This window comes from Schistocerca nitens, chromosome 8 (genome assembly GCF_023898315.1).
Source record: "Schistocerca nitens isolate TAMUIC-IGC-003100 chromosome 8, iqSchNite1.1, whole genome shotgun sequence".
In the NCBI taxonomy this organism is placed as follows: domain Eukaryota; kingdom Metazoa; phylum Arthropoda; class Insecta; order Orthoptera; family Acrididae; genus Schistocerca; species Schistocerca nitens.
In genome coordinates this window covers 365,844,397-365,861,531 of record NC_064621.1, presented here as the reverse complement: position 1 = coordinate 365,861,531, position 17,135 = coordinate 365,844,397, and the positions used below count along the sequence as shown (strand labels likewise).

The 17,135-nt window shown below is 44.6% G+C and overlaps 1 protein-coding gene across 1 annotated transcript in view; it reads left to right on the top strand.

The window, feature by feature from the left end:
* Window positions 1-367: 367 nt before the first annotated feature.
* LOC126199572 (nose resistant to fluoxetine protein 6-like) overlaps window positions 368-17,135 on the top strand; it is a 231,358-nt gene continuing 214,590 nt past the window's right edge. Inside the window, exon 1 of the mRNA XM_049936495.1 lies at window positions 368-559. Within this exon, the coding sequence (XP_049792452.1) occupies window positions 368-559 (192 nt within the window). The remainder of the gene's footprint in view (window positions 560-17,135) is intronic.

The following is a 17,135-nucleotide window of genomic DNA, read 5'->3' as shown; positions in this document are numbered from 1 at the left end:
TTTAGAACGTTAGGAGCGTCTGTCTGACTTCTGTAGTAGTGTAGGGGTGGAAATTGCATCTTGCAGAAGCCACAGGGTAAAGGGTACATCTCAGATTAATCCGTTGCGCAGAATGACAGACCCGTCGCTCACAACTGTTGTTTTCTACGTGAGATTCTGATGAGCTGTTCAAGTTTCAAACAGATAACTCTATAACTATAGTATATCTGTCAAGAACTCAGAAAGTCGGGAACCAACTTCACACGACTATTCCAACCCTCCCTTTCGGAGAAACAACATTTCTTAGACTACAACACTGTTCGCTAGTGACAGTAACAAGTCGTTATTGTAATGCAGATTACGTAACAACTGTCGAGTGTCACAGGGGATGAGAGTGTGGACCGTGGTGTCGGCAGGCTGGTTCTCGGGTCGGGCGCTCCTGCACGGCGGCCCCTCGCAGCTGGGCGACTTCCACGGCTGCGTGGACAGGCTGCGCCAGCAGTACTGCCTCCTCTCCCTGCGCCTCGGTCCCGCCGTCGACTCCCGCGAACAGCCGTCCCAGCTCTGGCTCGGCATCCAGGTACGTTACGGCAGCGCAGCACGGCCGCCATGCTGCGCGCAGCGTTCTCAGCATAGCTGCATGTTTGTCTCATCAAATGTAGCCTGTTAGCAGTTCAAAATTTCATTTACCTTAGCAACTTGTACTGCTGCCTTCCTACCTCATTCACGAGATTTTTGTATCGTCTTATTTCAAATATTGTATTTTCTGAGTCGTGCATGGCTTCTTTTGCCCTACTTTCGCTATACCTAGATGTTCTATACTACCTTCATTATTTATTTTATTATATTCTACTCTTCTTCAACTGAGCTGTTCCCGACAATTTTATTTACATCATTAGTCACTGCCTCGGAGAATTTCCACTCCAGTCTATTCTGCCCCCAATTTTTCGTATTTCCACTCATGCTCATAAATTAAAGATAAATGCAGAATGTGGTGGCACACAAAGTGGCGCTACACAAAGCTGGCTCTAATAGCATAGGCACATAGGGAACACACACCGACACAGATCTGTAAGTCCACGGTATTGGTGATAAGTTGAGAAAACCGTCCCCAAAACACATGTGCTACAAAACGCCACTGTTTCCTGCGCATGTACCCCGATATCAACATGGGATACGATCATCATGCACACGCACACAGGCCACATAACGGGTTTGTATACTCTGGATCAGGTGGTCGAACAGCTGCTGGAGTATAGCCTCCCATTCTTGCGCCAGTGTCGGTTGGAGCTCCTGAAGTGTCCTAGGGGTTTGAAGACGTGCAGCGATACGTCGACCGAGGGTATCCCAGACGTGCTCGATGGCTTTAGGTCTGGAGAACAGGCAGGCCACTCATTTCGCCCGATATCTTCTGTTTCAAGGTACTCCTCCACGATAGCAGCTCGGTGGGCCGTGTGTTACCATCCATCAGGAGGGAGGTGGGACGCACTGCACCCCTGAAAAGGCGGACATACTGGTACAAAATGACGTCCCGATACACCTGACCTGTTACAGTTCCTCTGTCAAAGACATGCAGGGGTCTACGTGCACTAATCTTAATCTCACCCCATACCATCAAACCACGACCTCCATACAGGTCCCTTTCAAGGACATTAAGGGGTTGGTATCTACATCTACATCTACATCCATACTCCGCAAGCCACCTGACGCTGTGTGGCGGAGGGTACTTTGAGTACCTCTATCGGTTCTCCCTTCTATTCCAGTCTCGTATTGTTCGTGGAGGGAAAGATTGTCGGTATGCCTCTGTGTGGGCTCTAATCTCTCTGATTTTATCCTTATGGTCCGTTCGCGAGATATACGTAGGAGGGAGCAATATACTGCTTGACTCCTCGGTGAAGGTATGTTCCCGAAACTTCAACAAAAGACCGTACCGAGTTACTGAGCGACTCTCCTGCAGAGTCTTCCACTGGAGTTCATCTATCATCTCCGTAACGCTTTCGCGATTACTAAATGATCCTGTAACGAAGCGCGCTGCTCTCCGTTGGATCTTCTCTATCTCTTCTATCAACCCTATCTGATACGGATCCCACACTGGTGAGCAATATTCAAGCAGTGGACGAACAAGTGTACTGTAACCTACTTCCTTTGTTTTCGGATTGCATTTCCTTAGGATTCTTCGAATGAATCTCTGTCTGGAATCTGCTTTACCGACGATCAACTTTATATGATCATTCCATTTTAAATCACTCCTAATGCGTACTCCCAGATAGTTTATGAAATTAACTGTTTCAAATTGCTGACCTGCTATATTGTAGCTAAATGATAAAGGATCTTTCTTTCTATGTATTCGCAGCACATTACACTTGTCTACATTGAGATTCAATTGCCATTCCCTGCACCATGCGTCAATTCGTTGCAGATCCTCCTGTATTTCAATACAATTTTCCATCGTTACAACCTCTCGATATACCACAGCATCATCCGCAAAAAGCCTCAGTGAACTTCCGATGTTATCCACAAGATCATTTATGTATATTGTGAACAGCAACGGTCCCACGACACTCCCCTGTGGCACACCTGAAATCATTCTTACTTCGGAAGACTTCTCTCCATTGAGAATCACATGCTGCGTTCTGTTATCCAATCACACAATTGGTCTGATAGTCCATATGCTCTTCTTTTGTTCATTAAACGACTGTGGGGAACTGTATCGAACGCCTTGCGGAAGTCAAGAAACACGGCATCTACCTGGTTCACGCCAGATGAAAACCCGGCGAGAATCACTGTTCAGACTATACCTGGACTCGTCCGTGAACATAATCTGACACCACTGTTCCAATGACCATGTACTGTGTTCTTGATACCAAGTTTTACGGGCTCTCCTGTGACCAGGGGTCAGTGGAATGCACCTTGCAGGTCTCCGGGCGAATAAACCATGTCTGTTCAATCGTCTGTAGACTGTGTGTCTGGAGACAACTGTTCCAGTGGCTACGGTAAGGTCCCGAGCAAGGCTGCCTGCAGTACTCCGTGGCCGTCTGCGGGCACTGATGGTGAGCTATCGGTATTCTTGTGGTGTTGTACACTGTGGATGTCCCGTACTGTAGCGCCTGGACATGTTTCCTGTCTGCTGGAATCGTTGCCATAATCTTGAGATCACACTTTGTGGCACACGGAGGGCCCTTGCTACGACCTGCTGTGTTTGACCAGCCTCCAGTCGCCCTAGTATTCTACCCCTCATAACGACATCAATATGTGTTCTTTGAGCCATTTTCAACACACAGTCACCATTAGCACGACTGAAAACGTCAGCACACTTACTCGCTGCACCGTGCTCTGACATGCACCAACACACCTCAGCATATGTTGACTGCTGCCAGCGCCACCGTGCGACGACCGCAGGTCAAATGCACCGCATGGTCATACCCCGAGGTGATTTAAACCCACAAACCGCGTACCAGAGCGTTGTTTCATCATGTGTCAGCATTATCCTTAATTTATGAGCATGAATGTATCTGCATGTTTGTCCATCAAATCAAATGTACCCTGTTAGCAGTTCCTTAAAATTTCATTCCTTAGCAACTTGTACTGCTGCCTTCCTGTCTCATTCATGACATTTTTGTATTGGCTTCTTTCAAATATTGTTTTTTCTGAGCCATATATGGTTTCTTAGGCTCTATTTCCACCATACCTAGGTGTTCTATACTACCTTAATTGTTTCTTTCAGTATATTCTATTCTTCTTCAATGGAACTGTTCTTGACACTTTTATTTAGATCAGAGGTTCCCAAACTGGTGGCCGCGCCTCCCTGGGGGGGGGGGGGGGGGGGCGTGTTGATGTTGCAAGGGGGGCGCGGGTGGAGTTAGTGGTATAAACCTAATATTTCTTTTTAATACCGATAATGTAATAAAAATGAATGTGCAGGTATTAATGATAGATTATGGTGCTAAATCCTATCTCAATAAGCTATCCTAGAACATACAGCTTTTGAAGATCACGTTAAGATCACGTTTAGAATGTCACGTTTAGAATGTCACACACAGAAACTCTCAAAACTACGAAGGCGATATGCGTTAATTCTAATATATCAGATTTGTAAACAACTTACTTCTGACAATTGGAAATCAGAAAAGTCAGGTATTAACTATTCCGTACATTTGTACACATGAACTGAACGTAATCATGTTATAACTTTTAGCCGTAGCAGGCTATGTTCATCAGAGTAATAATCACTTATACTGCATAACTGCAAAAACGCCGTTTTATTACCCTGTCAACCCGCGGATCCCCATGTGATGCGATTACAGTGACTTTAGTAGACTGTATACGCTTCAAATGAACTGGCGGGTTCGTAATTTGGACGCCAGGGTTATGCCCGTTGTCACCAGAAAAATGTGCACGGCGTGAATGCGAAACTAGTACAAGTGTTCGTTCTGACCAGAGTAGTTCATACAGAAGTACGCTGGCTCTCAAAAGGAAATATGCTAGGAAGATTATTTGAACTTCGAGACGAAGTGATGCGGTTTTTGGAAAATAACAAACAAACTGAACTGTATGTGCGATTTAGAAAGCCAGGTGTTCATGTTGCATTGGCTTATCTGTCAGATATGTTCGAATCTTTAAACACATTGAATTTGAAATTACAAGGTGGAGAGTCAAACATAATTTTTCATCGGGATGCCATCAAAGCGTTTACTGATAAGTTGCAAGTATGGAAACGTAAAATTTTAGCCTGCAATTATTCCTGCTTTACTAGATTGTTTTAAATCCTGGAAGAAGCCCGATTTCAAAACGATTTTAAGGATACTGATACTAAGAGTAAAATATCAAACCATTTGCAGCACCTCACTGATGAATTCGAACGATACTTCCCTAACAGTTGTGATGATAAAATTTATTATAGGTTAGCGACGGATACATTTCACGTTGACGTGGATGTGTTGCCAGACAGACTACAAGAGGAAGTCTTAGAAATTGAAAATGATTCTGCAGCGAAGTATGACCTTGAGAAGATGGATAAGCCTTTATTTTGGGTGAAATATCTCACGGTGTATCCCAGCACAGCAGAACAAGCACTGAAACTGTACTTACCATTTTCAAGCACTTATTTGTGCGAAAGAGCATTTTCAGCGGTAGTGGCGATAAAAAATAAGCTTAGAAGCAAACTCAGTATTACCAATGATTTACGTTGCGCAGTTTCTACTATTCAGCCAAGAATTCAAAATCTTGTAAAAAATATGCAAGCTCATCCTTTACATTGATTTGTTTGTTTGTTTCTTGCCATATGTGTGTGGAAATAATATTTTTGTAATAAATACGTCACATTATAAGAGAACTTGTTATTTTCCTGCTATCTGTCCTTACATGTAGGTCATACTGTAAAATTATAAAAAACTATTTCGAAGAAACAATATAAAATAAACATAGTGAATCTGATTTAAATATAAATACTGCGTGTGATCCTCATGGATTCTGATGTTACGTGTGGTATGTTATTTCAACTAATAATAGTATTTCTTCTGGATGAAGACACAGCGAAAGTTTATCCTAGATATGGCAAGCGAAGAGTAGTCCTAAAACCGTATACGGGTGAAGAAATGGTGTGCAGCAAGGGAATGTAATCAAGATAATGAAGTTGTTTTATTCATATTTTTTAAAGTTCTGTGTAGTCTGCACGATTATTGGGTAAAACTTATTTTTTATTTTTTGTCTGGTTCTGGGAACTGGGCGTTTGTCGCCGTTCGGTAACTGTCGTCGTTGACATAAATGCCAACCTATGCGCAATGACAATGGGGAGCGCTATAGGCGTGCAAATCAGTGACGTTCGTTAACACCGTGACTGAGTGACTATTTTTGATAATGAGTGAAAATAATAAGCTGCACTCAAAATAATGGCCCGCATCCACTAATCTGCAAAGGTCGCAAATATTTTTCCTTGCTTACCAAGGACTTCCTTTACTTTCGGAGTGGCTTATAATCACAAGACTAGACTGATGACGTAATAACTGCGACTCGATACATTAACAGCGCACCATGTTACATTACGTCACCATCACAAATTTTTCAACAGTTTCTTGATAATTAATAAAAATCTCTATTTTTTTTGGGGAGGGGGGGGGGGCACGGAAGTTTCCTTTTCGGCAGAAGGGGGGCGTAACAAACAAAAGTTTGGGAACCTCTGATTTAGATAATTAAATACTGTCTTAGAGAATTTCCACTCCATTCTATTCTGCCTAAAATTATCCGTACTTAGTTTCATCCACATCAACAGGGTGATTTTTTCCACCGTGTACAAACTCTACGGAATTATCGGCAGAACTCTAGAAGCCTCTCTCTCCTCTTATTCCTCCCCTCCCCCTCCCCCCAGTCTGTGGTCTCCAGTGACTTTATTTCCTTTTCCCTCCGTAATAGTATCGTACCACTCACTTAAAATGAACAACTTTTATTACAATTTATCTATTTTAATAATCTCTCTGTCCCCTCGAGTGTCCGGTCTAGTTCTTCATGACCAGCTTGTGATGTGGACACGTAAATCTGTACAATGGTCGTTGGTGTTGGGTTTCTTTCAGCACTCAGAATAGCAGTTTGGTCGCCGCATTGCTAGCACTAATTTGTAATGTACCTACCGTCCTGTTCATAACGTTGACAACACCTATTACACAAACCGTACAACCAAAATGTGTCCCACAACGCCTCATCCTTTTCTGCATCTCTTCCTGTAATCTTTTCCGCAACATCCTAGGAGCCAAAGGCGAGGCGGACAGAAGAAGAACACTTCACGCCTGAGGCTCCCAACGGTCGCGTAGGCAGGTCACGCCAGACGAACTGATTGTAAAGGCGCTGCTATACTGTCATTGAGCTCGTGGCAGTTCCTTACACTTCTGGTGCCTGAAATTAAATGTCTCATACTCGAGTCTGAAATTAAATGTCTCATACTCATGTTCCGTGATGAATGGTTCCGGAATCATAGTGAGTGTGTTACTACCTCGCAAGTTGACATCCACATTAAAGTCACGTGAAAGGCAATGTCTCCTGCCATTTTCCGTAACGTCCAGTGGCGATGGGATACGGACGGTGGTAGTAGACTTGAAAGCGACTGGAAGGTACTAGTCTGGACCTGCACGCTGGCGGCAGATGTGTCAAGGTCGCCTTCCTGAGAGGTCAGCTGAGTACTCAGGGGCCCCGCCCTCCATCTGCGGCTACGATGACCGATGCCCATCCTAAATGATGATGATGATGATGATGATGATGATGATGATGAGGTCCCATACTCCGAGGAGCGTAGGGGACAATGCGAGAGACCCGCACCGCTGACTAGGCAAGGTCCTAGCGGAGGTAGTTTGCCATTGCCTTCCTCTGACCGTAACGGGAATTAATGATGATGACGAAGACGACACCACACCCAGTCATCTCGAGGCAGGGATAATCCCTGACGCTGCCGGGAATCGAACCCGGGACCCCGTGCGCAGGAAGCAAGAAACCTACCGCAAGACCACGGGCTGCGCACACCCCAAATGACGAAGGCCCTAGAAAAAATGGGCTAAACGTCGGTAATCACATTTGCCCCTGGCTGGGAACACGCACCCAGTAGGTCACTCCCAATTTGCGGACGAAAACCAAGAAAGAATAATATGATTGGAATGTCAGGACTATCCTGGGCTTACGTGGTGATAGACCAGCAAGAAGAACAGCTCTCATCGCCATTGGAGCTAGCTAGATTAAATATAGATGTTGCTGCCTTTAAGTGAAACCAGACTATCAGGCGAAGAGCACATCACTGAGGCTAGCTTAGGGTACACCACCTTTTGGAAAGGAAAGGATGCAGGAGGAACACGCGCCCATGGTGTAGGAGTTGCAGTAAAAACGAAAATAATGAAACAGCGTAGATTAACCGCTATTGCTGTCAATGACAGAATCACGACTCTTCGAATTCCCCCCACTGGAGATAGCTTTGTCACCTGTGTCTCTGCCTATGCTCCCACTTTAGGCAGCGAGGAGGATACAAAGAATCAGTTCTACCATTAACTGAGCAATGTTCTCATCAAGATACCAACTGAAGATAAACTCTTGTTACTAGGTGACTTCAGTGCTAGAGATGGAAGGGGGGAAACATCGTGGGTAATCAAGGTGTTGTAAATTGCACCGAACATGGGCTGCTTCTTCTGGGTCTCCGTGCTGAGCAGGAGATTTTTATCACAAACACATAATTCTGCTTACTTAATCGTTATAAGACCACATGGATGCCTGCACGCTACAAACATTCCCATCTCACTATGTCATCATCCGGTAGCGTGACAAGAAAGGCGAAACATTGATGATTGCTAGACTGACCACGAGCTGCTGATTATCCATCTGACGATCCTCGTCCATCGTAAACCACGATCCTACTTCTCAAATCCTTCCAGAAGAAAATACAACATCAACGGAACGCAGAACGAGATTGTTCGCTCTCTATTGCAAGATACATTTTTGGATCGACTTATCACCAATGCCGCAGTTAACACAACAGGTGTTGAAGAGAAATGATTTCAAAAAACATCATCAAGAAGATTGCAGAAGTCGTTGGATTTGATACAAAGACGAAAAGTGATTGGTCTGATGATAATAATGAAGTAATCGCACTACTGGCCATTAAAATTGCTACACCACAAAGATGACGTGCTACAGACGCGAAATTTAACCGACAGGGAGAAGATGCTATGATGTGCAAATGATTAGCTTTTCAAAGCATTCGCACAAGGTTGGCGCCGGTGGCGACACCTACAACGTGCTGACATGAGGAAAGTTTCCAACCGATTTCTCATACACAAACAGCAGCTGACCGGCGTCGCCTGGTGAAACGTTGTTGTGATGCATCGTGTAAGGAGGAGAAATGCGTACCATCACATTTCCGACTTTGATAAAGGTCGGATTGTAGCCTATCGCGATTGCGGTTTATCGTATCGCGACATTGCTGCTCGCATTGGTCGAGATCCAATGACTGTTAGCAGAATATGGAATCGGTGGGTTCAGGAGGGTAATACGGAACGACCTCGTATCACTAGCAATCGAGATGACAGGCATCTTATCCGCATGGCTGTAGCGGATCGTGCAGCCACGTCTCGATCCCTGAGCCAACAGACGGGGACGGTTGCAAGACGACAACCATCTGCACGAACAGTTCGACGACGTTTGCAGCAGCATGGACAATCAGCTCGGAGACCATGGCTGCGGTTACCCTTGACGCTGCATCACAGACAGGAGCGCCCGCGATGATGTACTCAACGACGAACCTGGTTGCACGAATGGCAAAACGTCTTTTTTTTCGGATGAATCCAGGTTCTGTTTACAGCATCACGATGGTCGTATCCGTGTTTGGCGACATCGCGGTGAACGCACATTGGAAGCGTGTATTCGTCATCGACATACTGGCGTATCACCCGGCGTTATGGTATGGGGTGCCATTGGTTACACGTCTCGGTCACCTCTTGTTCGCATTGACGGCACTTTGAACAGTGGACGTTACATTTCAGATGTGTTACGACCCGTGGCTCTACCCTTCATTCGATCCCTGCGAAACCCTACATTTCAGCAGGATAATGCACGATCGCATGTTGCAGGTCCTGTACGGGGCTTTCTGGATGCAGAAAATGTTCGACTGCTGCCCTGGCCAGCACATTCTCCAGATCTCTCACCAATTGAAAACGTCTGGTCAATGGTGGCCGAGCAACTGGCTCGTCAAATACGCCAGTCACTACTCTTGATGAACAGTGGTATCGTGTTGAAGCTGCATGGGCAGCTGTACATGTACACGCCATCCAAGCTCTGTTTGACTCAATGCCCAGGCGTATGAAGGCCGTTATTACGGCCAAAGGTGGTTTTCCTGGGTACTGATTTCTCAGGATCTATGCACCCAAATTGCGTGAAAATGTAATCACATGTCAGTTCTAGTATAATATATTTGACCAATGAATACCCGTTTATCACCTGCATTTCTTCTTGGTGTAGCAATTTTAATGGCCAGTAGTGTAAGAACCTCATAACTGTCAAGGGGGCTGATTACCTATCTCTTGCACATGATCAATCCTCCGTGGGAACGAAAGCACACTTTAAAGACCGCAAGCAGAAATGTAAAATCGAAGCAAGAACAATCAAGAACAATTGGTGGCAACAAGAAGTCAAGGAACTCCAAACTCTGTCAGATGTCAGGGGCCGCGCGGGATTAGCCGAGCAGTCTCAGGCGGTGCAGTCGTTGACTGTGCGGCTGGTCCCGGCGGAGTTTCGAGTCCTCCCTCGGGCATGGATGTGTGAGTCCTCCCTCGGGCATGGGTGTATGTGTTTGTCCTTAGGATAATTTAAGTAGTGTGTAAGCTTAGGGACTGATGACCTTAGCAGTTAAGTCCCATAAGATTTCACACACATTTGAACATTTAGATGTTAGGGACTTGCGGAGTTTTTAAGCTGGAATGAAAGAACATGGAGTCTGAAAGTCGCCGACAGCACGATCATTCTCACAGTCAGGATATCTTGAATCTATGGAAAGGGCATTTCAACTTACTCTTAAACCGTAGTTCCTCGCTGCTGACGACTTTCTCGAACACGACCCACATCATCCAATACAATCTAGTATAGCAGGCTCACCGACATTACATAAATTCAGCAATGCTCTAGCTAGCATGAGACTAAGAAAGCCACCCGAACCTAACAGCATCCACCACGAGATCTAAAAACCAGGCTCTTCTCCCTGTTTCTTCTACTTTGGGAAACCTGTAAGGTGCCAGTTGACATGGAGAACTCCACAAACGTCAACATCTTAAAAAAAAAAAAAAAGGCGACTGAAGTATATGTGGTAACTACCGTGGCATATCCTTGCTCTCCGTGGTTATTAAAATTTTTGCTACAACTCTGTTGAATCGCCTCCAGACTGAACTTCCTGAATCTCAGCGCGGATTTCGCTCCTCCAGAGGAACTACTGATATGATCTGTGCACGACATCTGCAGGAGAAGTGCAGAGAACAACATAAGCTTTTACTATTTGTGTTCTGTGACTTAGGAAAGACCTTTGATACAGTGCCGAGAGAAGCTATGTGGAAGATCTTTAACCGTTTTGGCTGCGCTGAACACTTTGTTAAACTGTTTCAAGCTTTCCATGATGACATGCCTGGGCAAGTGCTACGACAGAATGAAACATCCGACAAATTCCCTATTACTAATAAGGATGGGTCCTCGCGGCAACGTTGTTTGCTCTGTACCTAGCAGCCATACTTTATGGGACATAGTCTGTAAACAATGCAAGAGTTGAAAACAAATAAAGATTTGACGGAGGGCTGTTTAATCAGTCTAGGCTGCACTCAAAGGTTCACAAGTCTCACTCAGGTAAGTGAACTACAATATGCGGACAACAAAGCTTCTCCAGCTCTCACACCCTCAGAGCTGCAACTGTCTGTAAATTCTTTCAATGCTGCGTATAAATGGTTGGGCCTGACTAACAACATCGAAGAAGCGAAGGTACTAGCACAGCCAGCTCTTGCTACTGCCTTTCTGGATCTCAACTTCTGTGTTTCAGCACACCTTTGGAACAAGTAGATCACTTCCCCTAGCTAGGTAGTACGAGATATTGTCAACTAACTGCTCGTCGGAAAAGACAGGATGCATGCCGCACAGGTTGCTTTTAGACGTGTCCTACATCGAGCCTTTCTGAATAAAGGTCTGACACTATGCACCAAACTGATAGCCTATCGACCAGTTGTTGCTTCCAGCCCGCTCTATAGTTATGAAACCTGGACACTAAATCGCTGTAATCTTAAGAAACTAGAACGCTTCAACCAACAGAAGCTTAGATACATTATGAACATCAAATGGGGTGACTTTGTATCAAACACTACGGTTTCTGAGGAGTCGAAGATTTATAGTATAGAAGCCGTCTTTATTGGTCATCAACTCAGATGGATTGGGCATGTCCAGCGGATGATAAACAACAGACTTCTTCGACAAATGTTGTATGGTGAAGTGAACACTGGTAGAAGGCCTAGTGGTGCTCCTCTGAATCGCTATAATGACCAATGAAAGAAGAATCTAAAGAGTCTAAACGCTGACTCGAGTAATTGGTGCCCACTGTATAAGATCGTAATCGCTCGCGCGCAACTACTTCAGCTACTGCCACATTTTGAGCAGGAAAATGAAAAATGTCAGAGATGCAAACTTCGCCAGACCCAGCCAAGCCCTCCATCCTCTATTACATGTCACCACATGTTTCTCGCCAGGATTCGTCTGCTAAGCCATCATAGGCCTCTCCATACCTGAACTGCCATGCAATAATGGAAATCCAAGAGAAAAATGAAAACTCGCATATAAGTATCAGCCGTCGACGATAAGCTTTTAACTAGAAAACTTTATCGTTTTCCATTTCCTATTCGCTAATCTTTGCCAAGTCTACCCTGCTCATTTTCCTTTACACATTCTTACAGCATTAATTTCCTGCAGTCCACGCTCCGATTCGTAAAACGTTAGCTTCATTTGTCTGTCTCTTGATGACCTCTGCTGGGTAATACGTACCGGGGGATCCGAACGGGGACAGGTTGACCGTAAATCTTTGTGAAGGTAGTCGTCATCATGAATATTTTGAAAGACCGCATATCCTGTAAGTAATCTAAATGTTTCTTTAATGCAGTGGTTTCGATTTCCTTCTGCATCCTTACAGCGTTGATGATTGCTAATTCTTCCAAGTTAAGGGGTAGTTTCCCATTCCAAGGACAAGTGGGAGTACCGAACCTTCATCTGTTTCTCTGCCCTCTGTTCACACGGCCATTGTCAGAACGAGGCTGACTCCTTGAATCAGAGGTCTTCGTCCGCCATCGCTGATGATTTTTATTCAAAATCTAAGCAGTGTCTGGGAACTAGCGCGAAAATGGCAGTCAGGCACGTCCGCCAGATCACAAGCAAAAGATCACCAGCACGTTAACAATCAAATTCAGAATAAATGATTGTAAAATCCAGCAAATAAGACCCCTTTTCGTCATCCAGAACCAACACAAAAACGGGACGACCAGGAGACCTTCAAGCTGACGATTTACGTTCAGTATGGGGACAGTGGAACGAAGGAACGAACGAGAACGACCGGGTCCTCAGACGCCACATCAAGTGTGCGGTCTCCACACGTCCCAAGACCTCGCCTTTATTGTGATCTATGAAAGATAATCTCGGCCTCCCAAGTCAGTAGTCTACTCCATCCCTTGCGAATAGGCCAAAGCGTACGTTCACGGGACACTACTGGACAGAGGTACCAATAGCGTAAAGGTCACACAGCGGCAGTCCACGAAGCCGGCCGTTGCGGATCATTTCTTAAAAACTAGCTAAACCATAGACTGTGAAAAGACAAGAGTCCTACGACAATCTTCATTTTGGGAGTGCGTGCTCAAAGAAGCAGTAGAAAGGCAAGAGTAGCGGATCTCATCTTAGTGAGGTATTCCTCTGCGCTTGGCGTACTGACGGCTCAGCGCGAAGTGACAGCAAATGAGTTGCCCAATGCCCAAAACGGCTCTGCGTGACTTCCTTTTTTCTTTCTTTCTAAGTTAGCATTCTTTCTACTGTCCTCCAGCTACCTGTTTTGTGATCATATTTCAATCTCTACGTAATTCTGCCATCCGTTTTTATTGTAAATACTGTAAATTATTCATCTAGACACTTTAGATTATTCATTTGTACTTTAGCCGCAATTTTCCAAGGAATGTGATCATCTTACTTCAAGATACATTGCCGAATGCTTTCTATAGCTTGAAAACTAACTGTCATCTTTTTTAAATTACTATTCAACCAAAAATAATCTAAATTACATATAACTGATTACAGCCGTTCATCTGGAAAATCCTAAAGAAACGTATCGGACTGCAAATTATGTGTAAATAACAGTTAACCTTCGCAAGCGCAGCGGAAAAAAAACTCATTTGTCTCAGAAACCAATAATTGTTCAGTACTCTTCCTCTTCTTACTTAGCCGGCCAGTGTGGCTGAGCGGTTCTAGGCGCTACAGTCTGGAACTGCGCGACCGCTACGGTCGCAGGTTCGAATCCTGCCTCGGGCATGGATGTGTGTGATGTCCTTAGGTTAGTTAGGTTTAAGTAGTTCTAAGTTCTAGGGGACTGATGACCTCAGATGTTAAGTCCCATAGTGCTCAGAGCCATTTGAACCATTTTCTTGTTACTTAACTTTTCTCATTCCTCTACGGGGCAGGCATTGTTATTCGTATTTTGGCGATGTTAGTGACAGCTGATGGCCGATTAGCTTCCTGACACCGGCACTGCCCCTGGGACGGAATCTGTGTATCCCATCGAGCTACGTCTAGAGTAAACCTCATTTTCGTGTCTGAGAACATTTTCTAAACGTATGCGTTGCATGTATGTGAATAGAGTCGTGGGTGTAAGCCCAGTATTTACCTAAGTGGATGTTGGAGTACACGCAAAAGCCACATTCCGGTTGTCCGGCTCAGAGGTCCTCGCCATTTAAACTGCAAGGCGGATTCACTGCTGGGCAGGCTCGCTTCTCCGAATCCCGGAAGCGGCGCGTTAACGCGCTTCGTTATCCGGCTGGTAATAACTATTCAGTACTGCAAGGAGAGTAAGTGGAACTGAGGGGGGCAAAGATTATGAAATTATGAGTGTGATGCAATTCACCTTATAGACGATCTCCCGTGCAATCACATCTTTAGCAGTTTTTTTAGTCCGAAACAAAAATTCTGGCCTCTGAACACACAAAACACAGCTTTCCTCTGAGCATTCGGATACGCAACGTGCTGTGGTGGAGCTGCTGCATTTCTCATCATCAGTCTGATGTTCGAATATTACCCAGAAATGCTGATAACTCACATGATACCAAATAATACTTGCGGCGGAGTGAAATTTGCCTGATATTTATGAGTCTTCGTGCATTTAAAAATAGGATGCAGTCATTATACGCCTGGTTGTAAATGTGAGCTTAGATAGCAATATGGTTGAAAAGGGAGCAACTAAGATTTTTAAAGAAACTAGTGCAGTGATACCAGTCTTGTTAATAACTTGCTCCATCAGAAAATCACTCTTTTTCAGAATATGCTGACATACGTTGACCCTTTCCTCTCAACATCGAAATTCAGACTGAGTACAAAAGGGATAAATTACTTTACAGTATATAAAAACAGTGGTATCAAAGAGTCGAACGGAACTGCTACTGAATGAGAGCCAATTTTAGAACCTAACGTGACCACTGATGGTAACAGCGTGTATGGACCTGCAGGTGGGCATGCGACTCAACCCATACACAATGAAATTAAGTAGCATTTTTAAACCGAAAAGCTAAAAAATGACAAGAGATTTCCTCTACCTAACCGTGACATCGGAAAGCAAACTCTTCTACATGAGTGCACCCGATACAAATCTAATGTGTTGATTAAAGCAACAGCTTTTAGCGATCTCACCAGTGGATTTTTAGCTACATGATGTGCGCATCGCCGAGCCATAATACAAAGTAGAAGTAAGTCACAAAAAAAACCTTGGGAGCCCATTAATTCTCCCGACAATCTGTCCTTTTTAGTTGCTGCAAACCAAAGATTCCTCTCAAGACAATTCATGCTTCCGCAGACGCCAGAAAGCTACAGTAGGCAGTGCACCGTCAGTGACAGTGTGTTAGCGTGGGTATGGTACCTCTTCTGTATAAGAAGGAATAATGTGATGTTTACTTATCAATGAATCGAGGTGCTGCGGAACCAAGCTCACTTTAAGGCCCACAAACGCTATGCAGGTATGTAAATTTTTCTGCAGTCGGCTTTGTGCTATACGTCCCCCTTCCCCCCTCCTACCGCCCCCTCCAGTGAACAAACCCATCATCGACTACGAAGTCTTTCATGATGGAGTCCTTACACTAAAAGTTTTTTCTAGTCAGCGAACACAAAAGTCATGTATGGACGCAGAGGTTACCACCCATCAACATTGGCCATCTCTATGATGTCATCATAACGCAATGTAACCAATCAGATACCATCATCCGGGCGTAGCTGTGGAAACCTCTCCAATTTCGAGATAGTCAGACTTAGCACCTAACGACGACGATGATGGTAGTCTTCGAAAGCTTGCGATTTTATCACAGTTTGATGCGGCAGCTCAACTGATAACTTTTTTACCTAGTCTCTCACTTCCCAGCAGCCACCTGCAGGTAGATGCAAGACTCGTCGCCGCCATTTTATGCAGAGCCAACGCTTTAAGCTGGCAGCAAACTTCTTTTTTTCTCACTTCTGCACAATTTTGTGGCCAGCTAACTCAGTATCAAATGAGAAAGTTAATGGATGTTTACAAACAGTGGGAGCTAACAGTCAATACGGATAAAACAGAATATCATGTCGTTGAAAGTGGGCAAGGTGAGGATTTACATTTTGAATTTGGCCAAGAAAGAAATGTGAAAGTGTTGACGTATGTGGCTTCAATAATCGACAACACTGGTCAGTATGAAGTGGATATATCCAACAGGATACGTCAAGCAAGGGTTGCCATTAAATCATTAATTGGTATCTTTTGGAGTCAGTACATACAAGTATTCGTGTGAACAAAAGTAGTAGTGTCACCTGCTGTGGCTGAAAGCATTCTGACGTATGGCTCGTATTGTTGGAAACTGAACAGGATCAAAGGCGGAAAACTGAGGCGGCCGAAATTGATGGGTTACTGTGGAGCATGAGAGCGGCCTGCTTGGATCGACTGCGGAGTGGATACATAAGAATGGAGATGTATGAGGTGGAACCAGTCACATATAGGATTGATGCTCGAGCAATGAGATGGTACGGACATGTCCGACAGATGGAGGAATAACGATTGCCACAGTAGTTGCTCAACTAGTATCCGACAGGGAGAAGGAGTCGAGGGAGGTCAAGGGCCGTCTGGAGGGAATTATAGCCAAAGAGGTCTATCGGCAGAAGATTGGCTGGACAGAAGTTTGTGGCATCGGAGAACAGGTAGCTACTGAGAAGGGGTAACACCCACTAAAGTAAAGAAAAGTAAGTACCTCAGTAATTTGAAGCTGGCCGGGAGGCTGCTGCCTGGAAATTAAGAAATAGGGAAATAGAAGTTCTTAAAATTTACAATAGTTGTATTTACTGAGAGAAAAATAAAAACAGACAGGAAAGACGGTCAGGACCTAGGCTGTCCAGGGACGAGAGACTCA